Raw genomic sequence first — 19,002 nt, 5'->3', positions numbered from 1 at the left:
CTATTTTAGCCATTGGTATCACACACTCCTACCCACTCCGGTATATTGAGTTGGTTGATCAGATGGGTAGACTGAGAAGCGAGACCCCAGAGGCCTTGCAAAAGAGATCCACATTCCTCCCAGGCTCACTCACCCACTCTGTTTTTGTGCTCAACGCCCGAGTCCTGGTCACCATGGCAACCAGGCCTGGGTCACATGTTCTCCTCTGACTTCAGTAGGTGACTATGCCTGGCTCCCAGGCTGTTCTTTCGTCTCAAAGCTTGAAAGTCCTAGCTGTCAGGGACAGATGAGCTTCATGGTGGGGAGAATCTGTGCTGTCACACAGGCCTTGTGGTCAGACAAACTCCTTCTTGCTTTAATGCCCTATTGTTGCTCTCTTGAAATTAACAAATATTTTTTTTCAACAAGGGCCCTGCATTTTCATTTGGCACTGGACCCTGCAAACTATGTAGCTGGTCCTAGTCAGAGACTGTGTCCACCCTGATTCCCACCATACTGCAAATGATGATATTTGACTTCCAGGTACAGCCCTCTTTCCAGGATGACAAATTGTTGCTTTAATCATCGCTTTCCCATCCTGGGCAATGGCAGATCTTGTGAATCCACTCTAGTTGCCTTTCTTTGGATGTGGTAGTGCAGTCTTTGTTTTTCCCGAAGATCCCTTTTACCTAGCACATGACTCTATCCCCCAGCAGCTGTGCTGGCTTCTCACAGCTGCCCCATTCTCAGAATGGAAGCCCTAACCAAATAAGTTACTCTACCTCTAAGAGCCTAGGAGTGACTGATACAAGAGGCCAGTTCAATCTGGCGGTATGGTTTATGCTCTAGAGCCTTGCTCCTGCGATCTGATCAAGGTTTGGCTTTCAGATTCTATTCCTGCACAAGGGTCTTTCTTTCCCCTTTCTTCTTCAATCCTTCTTTTACAGGTTTTTCCTTAAGTTCACACCCTCAAAAAAAAAAAAAAAAAATTACCTAATGCTTATCTCCGGAGAAGGCAATGGCACCCCACTCCAGTACTCTTGCCTGGAAAATCCCATGGATGGAGGAGCCTGGTAGGCTGTGGTCCATGGGGTCGCTAAGAGTCAGACACGACTGAGCGACTTCACTTTCACTTTTCACTTTCATGCATTCCAGAAGGAAATGGCAACCCACTCCAGTGTTCTTGCCTGGAGATGGGGTCACCCAGAGTTGGACACGACTGAAGTGACTTAGCAGCAGCAATGCTTATCTCAGGCTTCTAAGATGATGGATTTAACTTCAGAATCTTTCTCAACACCGAGCACCAGATTCTAAAAACAGTAAGTTCTCTAGGTCTATCACAAATTTATTTTAAGCAAGTTACTTGAGACTTCTGGTGACAAATAAACTAGTCCCCAAAGGTATTCCAGTCATGCTCCCTTGCCCATCTGCCAACTCCAGCAAAAGTTGTTGTTCAGTCACTAATTTGGCTCTTTGCAACCCCATGGACTACAGCACACCAGCCTCCTGTCTTTCTAGTGATTCATGTCCATTGAGTCAGTGATGCTATCTCATCCTCTGCCGCCCCCTTCTCTTTTTGCCTTCAATCTTTCCCAGCATCAGGGTCTTTTCCAATGAGTCCATTCTTTGCATCAGGTGGCCAAAGTATTGAAGCTTCACCTTCACTATCAGTCCTTCCAATGAATATTCAGGGTTGGTTTCCTTTAGGATTGAGTGGGTTGATCTTGCAGTCCAAGGGCCTCTCAATTCAAAAGTATCAGTTCTCCAGCAGAGGAGTGAGATGGAGAAGAGAACAGCATCCCACTCAAAGGAAAGGCACTTAGAACCACCCTAATCTCTTCAATTTTATTATAGGACACACTGGGGACAGTGGAGGAGGGTGGCAAGAGGGCAGCTGGGGGCCTCCCCCACCATGCGCCTTTGAGCACAGCAGGGGGTCAGGCAGAGGCATCAGGACAGGATGCAGGAAGTGCAAGCGTCACCTTCCCCGGGACAAGGATCCCTCATCATGGCGCTGGCCTTCTTAGCCCAGCGTGAGGGGGGAGAGCCTGCTGGGTGGGAGGGCTGAATGTCTGCTGACACCAGGTGGCTTGTGGGACGGGCTACTGCCACCCATGCCTGGAAGCACTGAGACATGTTTAAGTGCCCTCCCTCCCGGTAAGTGGCGTGAAAGCACTGGCCCCCAGGAGCGACACAAAGAACCCGGCCACGCCTGCTGGCTCATGCCCCATCTGCTCTAGAGAAGACAGGGAGACCCGACATTTTGGTTTGAAAGGCTTTCTTTTTCGCCTCGGTGAAAACAGGCAGGGGAGAGAGGTGGGAGGGACAAGACAAAACACTCCCAACATCAAGACACAGGCTAAATGTCAACTCTACCACTGAGTCACCTTGGGCAAATCACTTCGCTTTCCTGAGACTCGGCTCCTTCATCTACAAAATGGGAATGATGACTATCGGCCTTGTGTCCTTTGTTGTGAGGAGTAAATGAGAAAATACATGTCATCTTAACGGAGTGTCTTAGATAGAAAGCTCTCAGTAACTAGCTGTTATCGTGATGCGTGATACAACATTGAGAACAAGACCGTGAGGAAGGCTCAGTGTGGAAACTCTAGTGGCGGGCAGGGGAACTCAGCAGGTGGGAGGCCGGGGAGTGCATCTGAGGAGATGTTTGCCTTCCTTCCCCTTTCAGGCTGAAGAGGGAGCCCCCCCCAACCCCAGTGGGGCGGGGGCGGGGCATATGTAGGGGTGGGGAGGGGCCTTCGTAAAAGCCCCAGGGCTCCTCATGGGCCCGAGTGGAGGATAAGGATACAGTTGGGGGTATACGGACCCCCTGGGGGCTATTTTTAAAAAGTTGGTGGAGAAGAAGGAAGAGAAGGGGATGTATCTTCCCACAGCAGCAACTGCAAAGACATCAAGCTGGATCCACCTAAGCTTTCAGATCCAGCCATCATGGGGCAGCTGCTGGGGGGACACCATCGCCCCCTTCTTTCTCCTCAGGGCAGGGGCTATCAAAAATACATATAAACTGTGAGAAAGTTCACATAAAAACGCTTTCTACATGTATAAAAAAAAGAAAAAAAAAAAGACTGGCCGTGGTCAGTGGCTCGGGATGTGGACTCAGAGTGGCCAAGGGGAGTTAGTGGCTGCCCAGCGGGAGACAACCTGGTCTGGGCTGCCTGACAGCTGGGACAGCGCCTGCTCTGGGGGAGGCTGCGTTCTTTGGGCGACGTTTCTGTGGAGCTGAGGTCTGGGGTGGGGGGTGGGTGGGGGTGTTATGGAGACACTGGCTCCGTGCGTCTCGCTGTGACCCATGCTGGGGTAGGCCGGAGGGGAAGCTGAGGCCCTTGGCCTCAGTGGGCTCCTTGTCAAGGGCAGAAGCTTCCTTCACAGAAAACCTCCCAGAGAGCAGGCCTCCAGGGAGTCCTGAAATAGGTTCTGGGGTCCTTTCGTCAGATTGGATTGAGTGTTCTGGAGAGCAGCAGGGGTACAGTATGATTTCCCCTTCTGAAGGAGGGTTCTGCCCAGAACTTCTGGAAGGCTGACGTCACCTGGGGGGGGGGGGTGGCGGACATCAGGCCCAGGAGGGCAGCCAGGCAGGCCTCTGGCCTGGAAGAAGGCTCCAGACAAACAGCAGTGCTTCCGTGGCAGCCTCCCCCGACCCCAGGCCAAGGCTTCTTGATGTCTCTTTTGGAAGGGGTGAAGGTAGGGGAGGGGGTGGCCCTGTCTTTTTAGCACCCATTTTTCCCTACTGTTCGCCCTGCAAGGGCCGGGACTATGTGCCTGAGTGGCAGAGGTCCAGGGAGATGACCCCAGGCCATCTCTTTCGGGGTCCCAAGCAGCTTCCAGAGCCAGGAATGTAGTTAAAGACTGGTGGTGGCAGCCAGCACTCAAGGTCGGCCTAGGACCCCCTGTCCACCCACCTCCGAGGCAAAGCTCGGATGGCCGCCATTAGCTGACCCCAGTCCCCACGGGCAGCCTGAGAGGTGGAGCGGGAGGGCTTGGTGCGTGACACGTGGGAAGGCTGCTCTGGAGCTCCCGGGAGGAGAGGCCTGTCCAGCTCCCTGTCCAGCTGGTGTCTCACCGGCCGGCAGGCTCACTAGGGCTGGAGGAGGGGCAGGCCGCGCCGGAGGCCCTCCTTCAGGAACTGCATGTAGGTGGCCGTGGACGGGTCTTCAAAGGTGGACGAGAAGCTGAAGACGTGGTTCTCAATGTCCTCCGGCTTCATGGAGGTGATGTCCAAGAAGTAGTTGGCATTGATGTGGTGGACCTGGGAGAAGAGCTGGGTGAGGAGGACGGGGTTGGGGGGACTGGTGCCCCCTTTGGCCTCGACATTCCTTGTCTGGGCAGATGACGGACAGGCCGGGCAGCCCTGAGTGCTGCCGGAACCGTTCCCCCTCCTCCTCCACTCACAGGGCTCTCTGCCTTCAGGGCTCCACACCTCGCCTACCAGGCGAAACCTAAGGCCTTTCAATATCACCTTTCCTCACCAACCCCCACCCCATGCCCTTTGACCCTCTTGTCTCTGATCCCATAACCCCTGAAATCCATACTCACTTCTGTCAAAATACCTGCATGCCCAGGCCTGCGTCCCCATCAGCCTCCCACTCCAGCTTGTGAGCACCTTAAGGGCAGGTGCCCAGTAAACGAACGGGAGAGTGCAGGCAGAGTCCTGTCTGCCCAGCTCCGCCACCCGGGGCCCTGCTGGGCTGGGTCCACCAAGGGGGTTGTCCGTGAAGCGGTGTGAGCTGCCTGGTACCCCAAGGCCTTCCCTTCCCTGAGCCTGAGACAGAAGCTTCCCTGATGGCTCAGCTGGTAAAGAATCTGCCTACAATGCAGAAGACCCCGTCTGATCTCTGGGTTGGGAAGATCCCCTGGAGAAGGGAGTGGAAAGCCACTCCTTGCCTGGAGGATCCCATGGACAGAGGAGACTGGTGGGCTACTGTCCTTGGGGTCGCAGAGTTGGACACGACTGAGGGACTGATGCTCGGGGCCAACCCAGCTCTCGCCCCTGCGCTGCTCCCCACCTGCCAACCTCCCACCCTGCCCACTCGCCAGGACTGAAAGGAGAAGGAGTAGCTTTGCTCAGAAGAGCAAGCGATGCTGAGGCTCACAGGTGAGCGCCTGTTTTCAGAGCCAGCTATGCTTCCTTGTGCAGCTTTTGCCACGTCTCTGAACCTTTGTGAGCCTCAGCTTGTAAAAATCAGCATTTGTGATCATCAATCTTGCAAAGCTTCAGTGAAATCCCACTCGAGGATGTGAGTGAGTGCTGTCAGGGGCCCTTAGGGACAGCGGGGGTCCTGCCTCGGCCTGGGGTGGCATCAGGTCCTTTCTGCTGTCACAAGGCCTGCCGCCTGCCACCCCCCATCCCTTCCACCCCAGGGCTGACTGCAATGGTCTGAGGTGAGACTTCCCTTCTGGGTCCACTCTGCTGTTACTCTGAGCCTGCCGCCGCCCACTGTGCCCCAGAGTGCTGCTGAGGTCCCCATTCTGAGGGAAGGTCCCGACACCTGCACAGGCAGGCCGAGGGGACATCAGGGGATAACTGAGGCTCGGACAGGGGGTGGCAGAGCCAGACTGGGATGATGAGGTCTGTAAGTCACGGCCCTGGCTCGCTGCTTCCTCTGCCTGCGGCCAAGGCCGGGTGGCGGGGACCTACCACGGTGCCGTTGGGCAGGCAGATCATCATCTCCACGGGGAAGCTGTACTTCTCCAGGTGCAGGCCCGCCAGCTGCTGGTGGGATGGGTTCTCCTGGTTGTTCTGCGGGGACAGTTGGGCACGCTCCTGCCGCCTGGGCTCCACTGTCCCAGGGGCTCCCGTGGGGCTCTTCCCGCCCACCTGCCGCTCACCTGCAGGTCCTCCAGCTCCTTCACCAGGGACCAGGTGCTGATGAAGCTCTCGTTGAGGAGGGCGAGGATGGGCGAACTTTCCAGGACGGTCTCCCGGAGAGTCCGCCCCGAACCTGTTCGGGGAGAAGCAAGGTCAGGCACCCCACATGTCTCACTGGGTTTTCAATCAGCAGGAAACCTCAAGGACTACAGAATACTCTGTGCACCCAGGTGAAATAGCAGTGATTCAAACAGGGCCACAGAAGAGGTACTGAATATCTAGTAGCTGTAATTAACATCAGCAACATATTGGCATCCTGGGCTGAGACTTGGTGTTGGGCCCCCCGGGCCAGGGGCTTGCAGACACTGACAGCTTCTTAAATCCACTAAACGCTGTCCCAGGGCCTTTGCACAGACTATCTTTCTATTTATCTAAAACACTTCCTCCTGTCACCTGACAAACTCTTAATCAACCTTCAGAGTCTCAGCTTGTGTCACTCTTTCAAATAAGCCTTCCCTGACCCCCCAGTTACACACTCCTGTGCCACTCTGGACCTTGCCTTGTGTAAACCTGCCACACTTGTAGTGTCTGCCTTCTGCTCACACTGTGTCCTCCCTGAGCCCAGGGACCGCTTCCGACTTCCTCAGTGCAGGACGCCCAGCATCTAGCCTACAGCTAGGCACAGGAGGTATCCAGGATGTTTCTCGACTGGCTGGACGAGGGCAGGGGCACTGTTTGCTCCTCTTCGTACCCCCGTCAGGCACCCAGAGAGCTTTGCACTGGGGGTCTTTGGTGTATTTTCTGATTAAGTGAAAAGTGTCCAGGCTTTGGCACTATTTTTCTCTCACTTGTGTGCGACACTTCCCAGAGCATGGGCACTTTCACATCTGTTTTCACAACGGCGGGAGATAAGTATGTTATCCTCTTATCGCTGAGAAACCTGAGGTCTAGGAAGGAAAATCACTTGGCCAAAGCCTCCTGGCTGAAGACAGCAGAGCTGGGCTCCTTCTCCTGAGTCCAGCAGCTTCCTCGGAGCTCAGCACAGCACCCCAGGGCCCTCATCCCACCTCCCCACCCCACGCCGTCCTCAAGCAACCTCATGCTCTGATAGCAGAGTCCTATGGTCTCAGAGCCTTCTGCACCCACGAGGAAGGACGCCTCCCCCGACTCTCCCCTCGGACTGGCAGGGTCTCCTCACCTCAGCAGGACTGGTCGTCCAGGGCCCCCCACAGCAGGATTGAGTGCACCAGCTTGTTCTTGGCCTTGGCTTGGTCAAAGGCCTCGGTGAACGGCAGGTAGGTGACCTGGGGCCAAGTCGGGACAGAGAGAAGCTATTGTGTGCGGCCAGGGTCGTACTGCAGGGGCTGAGTGTGTGATGTGCATGTAGGTGTGTGTGTTTGTAGTGGACATAGGTGTGTGTGTATGTATGCACACGTATGGATATGTGTGTACATATGCATGTATGTTTGTTGCGTGTGTGTGATGCTGAGCCAGGGGATGGCTCCTCCAAGTTCGGAAGGACAAAGGGGAGGCTCCCCAGCCCAGGCGGAGCCCCACAGGGAGGCAGCCTCAGCCCCAAGCCCTGCATGCTGCCCAGTGCCCACCTGCCGCTCCTCAGCTCTCGTCCCAGCCCCATGGAGCCCGCCCCTGCCTGTGCCCGCTGCCCCGCCTCACCTTCTTGAAGGGGTACATGGCCACCTCCAGGCGCCGGGCTGCCTCCTCCCAGCTCAGCTCCTGCTGCCACTGGATCTCCTCAAACACAAACTGGAGGGGCTCCCCTGAGGGCAGGCGGCTGTCGATCAGGTTGCCATCCTCGTCCAGGATCACGGAGGGCACCGAGGGGCCCAGCGCCTCCAGCTCCATCTGGGCCAGGGGTCAGTGAGGGATGTCTCAGTGAGGGGCAAGAGTCCGCCAGGGGCCCCGAGAGACCCTGAGATACGCCACTCATGGCAGAGGTGGGGAGTCAGGCCCAGGGCAGGGCAGGGCCCGGTCAAGGCTGTGCAGTGAGTCCGGGACAGAGCCCACTGTCCAGCAAGGGCTCCACCGCGGGAAGCCGGCGGAGGGCCCACGGCAGATGCTGGACTCTGCGTGCAGGAATGCGTGTCTTCCCAGGATCCCGCTTTGCCTGCCGGGAGCTCTGTCATTCCCTAGCCAGCTGGGTCTCCCTGCAGCCAGGCAGAGAGACCCTGAGGCAGGGCCCTGCCGCCAAGCCCCACCTTCCGACCGGGGGCTCCCCAGGTGGCTCAGTGGTAAAGAACCCGCCTGCCAATGCAGGAGATGCAGGAGACCCAGGTTCGATTCCTGGGTCTAGCAGATCTCCTGGAAGAGGAAATGGCAACCCACTCCTCCAGTATTCATGCCTGGAAAATCCCATGGAGAGAGGAGCCCAGTGGGCTATAGTCCGTGGGGTCGCAAAGATTCGGACACGACTAGGACTAACCATGTAAGAGGACCGCCTGTGCGCCCACCTGGGGTATGTAGCCGATGTCCACCTCCATGTTGCTGCCCTCGCTGGCCCCGTACAGCCACTCCATGTCCACATTCAGAGACCTGGGGACGGGGGAGAGGGCGCCCAGGGCACACCACCATCATCAAAGGCCCGTCAGACATCAGACTGAAAGCCTGACACTGGCCCCATTTTATAGACGAGGACGCTGAAACTCAGCAGGGTGAACCCAAGGTCTCAGAGCCACTGGGATGTCGACGGCAGAGCCTGGGACCTTTTCTCTCCCCAGGCTGCCTCTTCTAAAGGCACTAGGACCACACCACCCTCCACTGACCCAGGCCTTCACAGTTTACAAAGGGCTTCCACATCCATGGCTCACGCACTGCCCGTGACCCATGACTCTTAGAGGCAGCGGCCATCAGTGCCTCCCCCAGCACTCGAGGGGGGCAGGAGTAAAAAACGGGTACTGTCTTCTCGCTGCAGGCTTCCTCCACTGTCTCCAGTGGGAAGTCTGGCCTGATCATGTGCAACCTGCAGATCCACCACATGAGGGCGCCCCAGGACAGGCTACCAGCCACCTTGGGCGGGTGAAGCAGGCAGGGTGAGCTCAGAGCAAGCGATAGGCCTGGGATGGCAGGGCCATCCCTGGAGTGGTTGCCCCCTGCTCCTTCTGTTTCATCCAATCCAGGCCCCCACCTCTACCCCTGGGCTGGGGGGCAGACGTGCCCTGGGCTGAGCCCCCGCAGCATAGGGACGTGCTTGCTGAGCAAGGGAGAGGAGGAGGGCTTGTCCTTCCTCATCCTTTCCCCACGGAGCTGGAGCCCCTGGGCCCCTCGTTGCCCTCGGTAACCCTGAAAGAGGATGGCAGGTCACTCCTGGTCCTGGGTTCTCTTCCCAGCCTGTCCTGGCAACCCTCTCACTCCTGCCTAGGACCCAGCCGCCCATCTAGCAGATGAGGAAACTGAGGCCTGGAGGGAACCAGGGCCCTGCCCACAGCCACTGATGCCACAGCTGAGACTTAGCTCTGGGCCACTCGGCTCCCAGCCTGGGTACCGTCCGGGTACAGAGTCATTCAGGCCCCCCAGAGCGGCCGCTTGCTATCTGGGACAAAGCTGGAAAGGCTCTCTGCATCTACTGCTCCTGACAAGAGGCTGACCCTGAGCAGGCAGGCAGGCAGGCAGGTGGCTGGCATCCAGAAGCCTCCCCCAGTCCCCACCCAGGGTCTGGGTTAGCAACTGCAGGCATGGAGGGTCTGCCCCTTAGGTCTCTGCATGTGCCGTTTCCTCTGCCCAGCTAAACTCTCCTCAGCCCCCAGGTCACTGCGCAGATGTCCCTTCCTTTGGGAAGGCTTCCTGCCCCCCCACCAGTCAGGTCCCTGCCCACCCGCCAGCCTTTCCCTAGGGTGCCAGGGCAAGGTGTGCTCATGGGTCTGTCAGCAGGTTGAGCAGGGGGGCGCTCCAACTTCAGGGAGGGGCTGCGGGCTGCTGCCTTGGGTCCCAGCGCAGAGCTGGCTGGTCACTCCATCATCCTATAAGTGTGTCCCAGGCGCTGCCTGGGATGACGGAATGACCACCTCCCTGCCCACAGACCACCTCATACTGCCTCCTCCGAGGTCAGAGCCAGGTGCCTCCCAAGAGAAGGGGCTCTGGGGAGAGACTGAGGGGGGCTGAGCTCCGGGAGCTGGCAGGGGGCACACGGGAGCAGGACACTGGGGTGGGACGGAGGCTCTCACCTGTGGTTGGGCACGAAGAGCCGGAAGTCGCGGACGTGGGTGGCATCTTTGGAGAGGATGACATGGCCGGTGAACTGGCCGGGGGAGAACCAGAAAGGGAAGTCGGGGGGCTCGCTGAGCTGGAACTCGGCGTGGATGCTGGAGGGAAAGGGCCTGGCTGGGAGGGGGTCCCCTGGCTGAGCAGAGCTTGCCTGCTCGCCCCCTTCTGCCCCAAAGCCTGGAACCCACGCAGGGCCGGCCAGACTCTGGGTGGGGCAGAGGGCTGGGCGAGGGGCAGAGGAATGTGTGGGGCAGGGACAAGGGAGGCCCTCAAGGCGCTGCCCTACCCTTCAGGGCCCAGTTTCCATGCTGCCTTCCCTGGAAGCCTAGCTGACCCTCCTCTGAGCTCTCACAGCCTCTCCAGGGGCTGAGTGACCTGGTGTCACAGCTCTTATGCACCCCCTTCCACGTGGATGACAGTCACGGCCATCAGCCCCGTGCTAAAGCACACTCAGCACCTTTTTCCTTCCTCTTGGAGGAAGTCACCCCCTCCCTGGTGCGCGAGGAGGAACGTGAGGCTCAGAGAGCAAAGCTGCTTGGCCAGGCCCGCAGGGCGGTAAGTGGTGGTGATGGTGGTGTGGGCGTCAGGCCCTGGCTCCCGCGGCTGTACCCTTCCATGCTGCCCTGGAATCCCAGGCCCAGGGAAAGCAGGGACGGGGCTGCCAGGACCCCTCACCGGAACATCACGGTGTAATAGAAGTCGCTGATGGCGGTCAGGCAGGCCACGGCCCCCTGAGGGGCAAAACGGGTCTTCACGAAGGGCCGCGGGTGGAACATGCTCAGGAGCCGGTGGATGATGACCTGCGGAGGGGGCAGTGGGACCTGGGGTTGGCTTGCAGGGCCCGACTCCCCTGGGTGGGTGTTGGCCCTGGACCAGGGGTGGGGCCAGATGGAGGCAGGAGCGCAGGGGGGTTAGGCCGGTGGCCTTGGGGTCCAGGTGCAGGGCTGGGGCATGGGGCCCCGGGGCTGCCCTCACCTCCTTGCCCTTGGGCGGCGGTGGGTAGAAGCGGTTGTTGGACAGGTAGCCAGTGAAGACACTCAGCTCACTGGGGATGATCCACCAGGGCTCGCCCAGCTCCACGTGGCCCCGGGGCGGGAGGAAGGGCCGGAAGTGGCGGGCGGCAAACACGGCGCTCGGCGAGGCTGCCGTCGTCCAGTTGCGGAGGCCGGACAGGGCCAGGCGGGAGACCTGGGGCAGGGGGACCGTCAGCGCTCTGGGGCACTGAGAACCTCCCAGGCTGCCTGGAGGTCTCCTCGAGCCCTGAGCCAACCCACAAACCCGGGAAACAGAGGCCCTGGGAGGCGCCTGCTCTGGTCAGGACGGGGTGAGCGTGGCTGGTACCGTCCTGCCAGAGCTGAGGCTCACTTCGCCTCCCCAGCTCCCAGCCTGAGAAGCAGTGCCCCTGTGGCCCCCCGGGTCCAGCCCAGGCCAGACACCTCTTGTGAGGACACGGAATCGAGGCAGCAGGAGGGGCCGCCTAGGACTGGAACCTCCTCTTCCCGCTCTCAAAGTCCAGGTCCCACTTCCCTCTTGTGCCTAAGCCAGCAGACCAACCCCAGGTGCCCCCACCCCGCCCTGGGCTTCCTCAGCCCCTCCACCTGCCCTGCTTTCTGCTCTCTAAGCTCCCCCTCCAAGACTCCTCCCTGCAGCCAACGTCCTGGGTGAGAAGAATTCAGGAGTCTGTGGAGGGAGCAGCAGCCACCTTTGGGTGAAATCTCTAGGGTCAAGGGCAGGATGAGACCACAGAGGAGCGAGAGGAAGGGCACCCCTGCTTCAGGCGTGGCCTGGGCCATGCTGGCTGGGCACCTTGGGCAGGAGGAGGCAGGTCAGACCCTGTGCAGGCCTAGAGCAGGAGGCGGCCCTGGACCACGCGGGTCCCCTGGTCAGAGCCCCACCTTCAGTGGCTCTTCCCTGCCCTTACCAGTTACCAGCGGCAGCCACCACGACAGTGAGTGCCTGGCCCCGCGCAGGGGTCCTCATCTGCCAGGGAGCTGTCCCACCTTTGACAGTAGCCGGTCCCCTCCTCCACCTCCCTGGTGAGGGGCCCTGGGCTCAGTGAGACTTGGAGAGGGGGGACTTGAGGAGCAGAAAACAGGGCAGGCAGAGGAGGTGAGGAAGCCCAGGGTGGGGCGGGGGCACCCAGAGTTGGTCTGCAGGCTTATGCAAGAGCTGAGGCGGGCGGAGGGGAGTTCTCAAAGCAGCTCACAGGCAGATTCTCAAAGCAGGGCTGGCCGAGCGGGGCCAGGCGGAGCCTGTCTGCCTTCTGGTCCTGCTCACAGGCTGCGGTGCTCTTGGGGAGAGGCTCACAAGGGGGGCCTGAGCTAGGGAGGCAGGGCTGGGGTGCTCTTCCAGACCCCACCTCCCCTGTCAGCGCAGGTGGGCCCCTGCACCTGTTCTCTCCGCTCGGTGGGAAGGACTCACGCTCAGACACGACTCCAGCCCATCACTGGCGAACCTCCTCTACCCAGACCTTACTGGACTCTCCCCCTGGACGTCCTCAGGAACCTCAACTCCAGCAGTCCAAACTGACCCCATACCTTCCCTACCAGACCCGTGCCCCTCCTCCAGCCCCCATCAAGCGATGGGTCCCCCATGCACCTGGCCACCAGCAAGAAACCTTAGATACCCCAACCACCCCTCTCCACCCCCTTCCTTTAGTAGCCAGGCCCTGCCTTTCTTCCCTCCCCCGCATCCCCCAGGCTGTCCTTCTTTTCCATCACCAAGGCCTCCCCTTCCCCCTTCCTGTCTTCCCATCCCACCTGGGAACTGGCCTTCTTCCCTCCCATTTCTCCCCAGCTGCCGGCCTGGAAAGCCTAGATCTGATGAGGGATGTCTCCTATTTCAAAATACACTATGGTATTTGGCTGCTGCAGGATGAAGGCCAAAGTCAGGCAGCTGAGCCCCTGGGCCATCAGGCAACTTCTCTTTCGGTCCCACTGATGGGGATGCCCCTGTACGTGTCCCCTGTGCCCGGGGTCCAGTCACCCCCTCTTTCTGCCCCTGGGGTCCTGCCAGGCATCTCCTGCCTTCAGGCCTTTGTTGGTGCTGAAGTGATGGTTCAGCTGAGACACAAAGGCTGAGCAGGTGTGGGCGAGGCAAAGAGAAAAGGTGTTCTTGGCCGAGGGACCAGCATGTGAGCTGGCTCACAGGTGGAGGAAAGTCTGGACATCTGGAGTCATGGACAGCTGAGAGGAGAGGGCAGGGGAGTGAGCAGGAAAGGCAGCAGCCCTGGGGATGCCAGATCCTGGGAGGGCTTGAGACCGTGTCCACAGGGCCTTGGGTCTGGGTGGGGCTGGTTAGGATGGCACTTGTCAGGGTCATTCCCCACCCCAGAACCCCTGCCAGGGACCAAACTTCAGGTCCAGTTCGCTGGAGCTCAAGAGAGCACCTGTCAGATGCCAGGTGCTGTGCTAGGGGCCTGGGGATGCACAGATGTGCGTCACAGGCCTTGCCCTGAGGAATCGTGGCCTTGCCCTGAGGAATCGCAGCCTTGGAGTGGAAGACTGACCTGTAGAAAGTAATGATTATAAGCAAGGTGGCTGCATCAGCATGGTCTCTAGCATACCAGCTGTTTCCTCCAGCCGGATCCTCCCTCCCCTGTTGACATCGGCCTGAGCCCTCCTCCCCTGCAGTTGCTGTCAATGTCATCCCCTCTAGGGAGCCCTCTGGGTCACAGGCTCATGCTTATCCCTCCCAGCTCCCCTACCAGATGGAGGGCCTGGGCAGAGGGGTCAGGGCCTGGCACGCTGGGTGCACAGAGGGCGCTGGATAAGGGAAGGAAGGAGAGATGAGCACAGACAGGCCATTCTCAGGAGGCGAGGACACACAGACGGTCCCCCCCCCTCCCCCCCATCTCTGGTCCTGCCTCTGCGAAGCCCCCTCCCCCTCCCGCCCCAACTTACCCCTAGGAACCCATCTTTGCTCTTGGTCATGGACTCTGGGAGCAGGGGCTGGAATCGGGCTTCTATGGTGAGAGTCTCCTCGCTGGGGTCAGGGGGCAGCTCCTCCTCCTCGTAGCTGGCCGTAGGAGTAGACCCTACGAGACACAGATCGCTGGAGAGGGGTCCTGCCTCAGATGGCAGGGCCTTACTTCCTAGGGTGTCTGCATGGGCCAGTGATTAAGGGAGCCAGACTTGGGAGGGATGGGGGTGGGAGGCTGTAACAGGTAACAATCACCAAAGTAACAATATAGATTACATCGTTTATCAAACATATACAAATAAATTGTATATGTATTGGGCTAGCTCAAAAGTTATTTGGGTTCTCCCATAACATCTTGTAGGAAAACCCGAACGAACTTTTGGGCCAACCCAATATGATATACAAAGTGTATATATAATTATACAACCTAGTATATCCCACATATACAATTTCTCCTATATATATTCACGTTTTAGTTTCACAGTAGTCCTGTGAGGCAGTATTATCAATTCCATTTTACAAATAAGAAATTGGAGGCTCAGAGAGTTGAAGTCACTTCCCCAAGGACACACAGCTAGGCCATGAATGAATCAGGATTAAAACATGGGCCTCTTTTACCCTAAACCTACAATCAACCACAACTCTCTTCTGGGGACATGAAGATCTCCAAAGTTTCCTCAAAGGCTCAGGAACCAGATGACCTGGGTTCAAGTAGCAGCCCCACCCCTCACCAGCTGCATGGTGGTTGGCCCAGGGGCCTGTTATGAGGATTAAATGAGGTAATCCACGTGGTGTTAGCACCAGTCCTGGTACAGAGTAAACCGTAATAAACGTCAGCTGTATGACTATTGCCAGTGGTTTCAGGGTTGGGGATCCACAGGACCAGGGCCCAAACCTAATTCTGACCCTAACGGGTCCTTCTACCAGGCCGGGCTGGTCCCCTTCTCTGAGCCCATCTCGGGTGAGGTCAGCTCTATTTCCTGGACCATTTTGGGGGCAAATCCCTCAGCCCTTCCCAGACTCCTACATGAGAGATGGAGCCCATGCTACTATGAATGTCCGGTCATGGGGGGCTCATGGAGAAGCAAGGGCTGCTCGGGGAGGTCAGGGAACGTGGAATCAGGCAATCTTTGGTGTCACAGAAAGAGCACTGGTCCTGAAGACAGGAGACCTGCTTCTCCCTGATTTCCTGGGTGGCCCGTTTCCCCATCGGTATAAGGAGGGGCAGGACTGACAGTAGCTGAATTTGATTCCTTGGATCTCTTCCTGCTCAGAGACCTGCCAAGCCTGTAGTCTTTCAAGGGTGGAGGGAGTCAGGATGAAGGCTTAAGTGGGGGGTGACTAATAGCAGGGCGGGGCGCCACGACCCAAATAACGGAATGAAGCATGGGTGGGTCTCCCCATGACTGCTCTCTCGGGGGCAGAGACCATTGCTTGGCATTTGTTGACGGACTGACAGACTGGATGGGTACATTCAAAGGAGTGCTTACCCAGGAATCACTGGCATCACCAGGATGCCTTTTTAAACTGCCGACACCCAGAACCCCCTGAGTCAGACCTACTCAGTCAGTCTTCAGGGGCTAGAACCTGGAGAAAATGTGCTTTTGATTAGCACCCCACCCCCCACCCCCAGTGGCTTCTGATGGAAACCCCTGTTCTAAAGCATCTCAGTTACTTCTGCATTTCTAAGTCAAGGCAACAAAATTTCAAAACAGCAATCTGGAAACCTCAGAGGAACTGAACAACAGGAATATGTAGGGTTACTGGTCGGCTTGCTTATCCAATCATTTTACTGTTATCACAGATAATTCTGAATAATAATGCCCTGCATTTGTGGCTCTTTGGTTTTTAAATAAAAAGTTGTATTTCCTGACTTAGAAGTAAACTTTGTTCACTGTAGACAATTTGTAAAAATGTTAAGTTACAAAGCAGAAAATTAGGCATACATAACTGTACCACCTAGAGAGGACTGTTTGCCTCTATTTCTTGCTTAGATTTGGTGTTTCTTTTTGGTTTTAATTTTTGTCCTCCCAACAACTTGGTTCAGTTTTGTACTCACAGGGGCTTAGGCAGTAATGGAGGGAGAGATTATTTTCCTCTGATGGAGAAAAAGATTTGTGTGAAAAAATTAAAAGCATCCCCAAGCCCAGCAAGCTTGGCCAACATGTCATTATGAGGGAACTCTGGCTCTCTAGGTGCAGGAAAGGACAAGGAGATGGCTGTGTGGCTGCTCGGAGAAGTGCGTGCAAAACACGAAGTCAGAGCAGCCCTCACGGGCCTGACCTGTGTACGTGCCCGTCTGCTTTCAGGATAGAACCTGACCGCCTCTGGGGGCCCCACACGTCTGCTCCACCAAATTAGCATTTTTCATCTGACTCTTCTCCTCTGACAGCGACCGCAGGCCACTGGGCTGGGACTAGGCTGACCTACCCAACCTAATCCTGAGACACAGAAAGCCCATCTCAGACCTCGGTGCTTACTTGCTTGAGAGCAGCTGGCGTCTCTTTCTGTCTTTCCCATCTATTGACCTACTTACACCAGGCGATCTGGGTAACAAGTAGATGCCCAAGATCAGAAGTTCAAGAAACATCACAAGATATGGACACAGAGGTTAGGGTGGTGATGGAGCAGTGGGAGAGACATTTTATAATTCATGAGAATGCTTTAGCTCATCTTTACAACCGAAATCAAATTACATCCAGGCAAAAACGGGTGACAAAGTAGGACAGGAATCTGACAGTTCCCCAGGAAAGTTTAATATTTAGTAGTATAGCAATAGCTCCTGTATATTGATTATCCAGGCTTCCCAGGTGGCACAGTGGTAAAGAATCTGCCTGCCAATGCAGGAGATGGAGACTCGAGTTCAATCCCCGGGCCAGAAAGATCCCTTGGAGTAGGAAATGGTAACCTACTCCAGTATGCTTGCCTGGAAAATTCCATGGACAGAGGAACCCGGCAGGCTACAGTCCACGGGGTCGCAAAGAGTTGGACACGACTGAGCACACATACCATGCCATTGACTATCTACTGCATACTGGGCACTTTGCAGACATTTTCTCTAATCCTCAAATCAGCTGGTGCAGGACCTGAAGACAGAAGCTCCCTAATCCTCGCTCTTCACCTTTCCATCCTGGGCAGGCTGGAGAGCCTTCCTGCTCCCCAGTCTCTCAAACTATACACATGAGGATCAGGCCAGCATCCATCTCACAGGCTCTGCTATGAGGTAACTCAGAAGGTGCTTAAAGTGATGTCTGGTCCTGAGAAAGCGGTCAGAGAACGTTAGCGTGTAATATTCACCTGTGAGGAAAACAGGCTCGGGGGCGGGGGTGGGTGTATGCGTGCATGTGTGCGCACATGTGTGTCTGTGTGTGTACTCATGGTGAGGCAGCTTGCCCAAACCACTAGCTAGAAAGTATCTCTGAAGCCCAGGGCAGCTGAAGGTGCTTAAAGTGATGTCTGGTCCTGAGGAAGCGGTCAGAGAATGTTAACTTGTAATATTCACCTGTGAGGAGAACAGGCTCGGGTGTGTGCGTGTGTGTGTGCGTGTGTGTCTCTGTCTCTCTGTGTGTGTCTGTTTGTGTGTCTGTCTGTACTCATGGTGAGGCAGCTTGCCCAAACCACTGGCTAGAAAGTATCTCTGAAGCCCAGGGCAGCCTCCTCCTACTCCAGGCAGTCCTCCTGCTCAGAGCAGACACAGAGCAAGAACCAGAGGGCGGTGCCCCAAGTCCCTCCTCCCGGGTCCCCAGTTCCTCTGGGTACCTGTCAGCTTCTCAGCGATGGGCTTGAACTCCTCCGGGCTGATGTACATGTCCCGGTCAGCATCCAGGGAGGAGAAGAGGAAGAGGCCTTCTGTCCCCAGGGTTTTCAGTGCTGAATCCTGCTTGGGAGGAGGCACTGGGTTGAGCAACTGGATACCCAACTGGTGTCCCTAACCGCTCCCACCACCACCTTCCTGAATTCTTTCAGCCCATCCATCTCCCAAACATCTGTCCAAATGCCACTTCTGCAGCCCCAGAGCCCAGGATCTCCCCCGCCTCCCCGTTCCCATCCCTCTCGGTCCCTGCTACACTCCGAGCCTTCGTCCACTGTCCACTCTCCGAGTGCCCGCTTTGTATCCGGAGCCATCCAGAGTCACCCTTTCGGTCCACCCATCGTCCTCCCTGGTGTCCCCTCCCTACCGTCCCAGCGCCCCCGGCCCCGCCCGCCCGGGTGCTCGGGTCCCAGCCTCGCTCAGTGCTTTGTCTGCGGTGAACTGTCCTAGTCACCCAACCGCCCACTCCCCTAGGAGCCTGTCCCAGCCCCGGCCTCATCGGGGCCAGTCTGCTCACCCCCGCATCAGTCCTTCCTAGCCCGCCCGATCTCTGGAGCCCCCTGTTTTCCTTCCTGGCCGCCCTCCCGGCCGTCCGGCCCCGTCCCCCTCCGGTCAGGCTGCCCTTCCATCCCCACCCCGTCCCCCACCGGCCCCCGGCCCCTCGGGGCCCTGCCGTCGGCGAGCCCCGCCGCCCCGGGCCCACCCGAGTGTCCCCGGCCGGCCGTCGCGCCCTCCCCGCCGACTCGGACCTGCCTCGCGGCCGCCTGGGCCTCACTGTAGCGGGCGAAGGCCCGGGCGGCGGCGGCGGCCGCGGCGGCGGCGAGCAGCGCCCCGAGCAGCGCCAGGGCGCGGGCGCGGCGCGGCGGGGGCGCGGGCGGCGCGGCGGGGCCGGGGCCCGCAGGCCCGCGCTCGCCCGGCCGGGTCCGGCCCATGGCGGCGGCTCCGGGCGGGGTGGCCGCGGACGCGGAGCCGCGGCGGCGCGGGCGCGGGCGGGGCCGGGGCCGGGCCTGGGCGCCGGGGCGGGGCGGACGGGGGCGCGGGGTCCGGCGCACGGCGGCGCTGTTGGCTCGCGAGTCAGGGAGGGAGGCGTGCGGGGCTCCTGCTCCACACACACACCCCTGCCATCCGGCGGTGTCTCCTTCCTTCTCTTTTCTCTCCCCGAACGAAACCGGGCCTCCGCGTCGCCTAGCCCGGGGGCACTTCCAGGCCGAGCACTGGGAGAAGGAGATGAGAGGGAGGCCACAGG

The 19,002-nt window shown here is 58.2% G+C and overlaps 1 protein-coding gene across 2 annotated transcripts; it reads right to left on the bottom strand.

Annotated features, from left to right (window-relative positions):
• Positions 1-1,805: 1,805 nt before the first annotated feature.
• On the bottom strand, positions 1,806-18,727 carry SELENON (selenoprotein N). Of its 2 annotated transcripts, none has more exons than XM_043445147.1 (12): positions 18,506-18,727; positions 17,705-17,822; positions 13,927-14,060; positions 11,000-11,212; positions 10,700-10,824; positions 9,985-10,122; positions 8,275-8,356; positions 7,481-7,669; positions 7,005-7,110; positions 5,827-5,939; positions 5,636-5,737; positions 1,806-4,258 (listed from the first exon to the last, which is right to left on the bottom strand). In XM_043445147.1, the coding sequence occupies exons 1-12, from the start codon at positions 18,686-18,688 to the stop codon at positions 4,076-4,078; spliced, it is 1,686 nt and encodes a 561-aa protein (XP_043301082.1). In that variant the 5' UTR covers positions 18,689-18,727; the 3' UTR covers positions 1,806-4,075. The 2 variants fall into 2 exon arrangements, with proteins under 2 accessions (XP_043301082.1, XP_043301083.1); XM_043445148.1 differs by having other exon boundaries at positions 1,806-4,246.
• Positions 18,728-19,002: the final 275 nt, after the last annotated feature.

The sequence above is a fragment of the Cervus canadensis genome, chromosome 24 (genome assembly GCF_019320065.1).
Source record: "Cervus canadensis isolate Bull #8, Minnesota chromosome 24, ASM1932006v1, whole genome shotgun sequence".
NCBI lineage: Eukaryota > Metazoa > Chordata > Mammalia > Artiodactyla > Cervidae > Cervus > Cervus canadensis.
The sequence above is the reverse complement of the archived record's forward strand: the minus strand, read 5'-3'. Positions and strand labels throughout refer to the sequence as shown.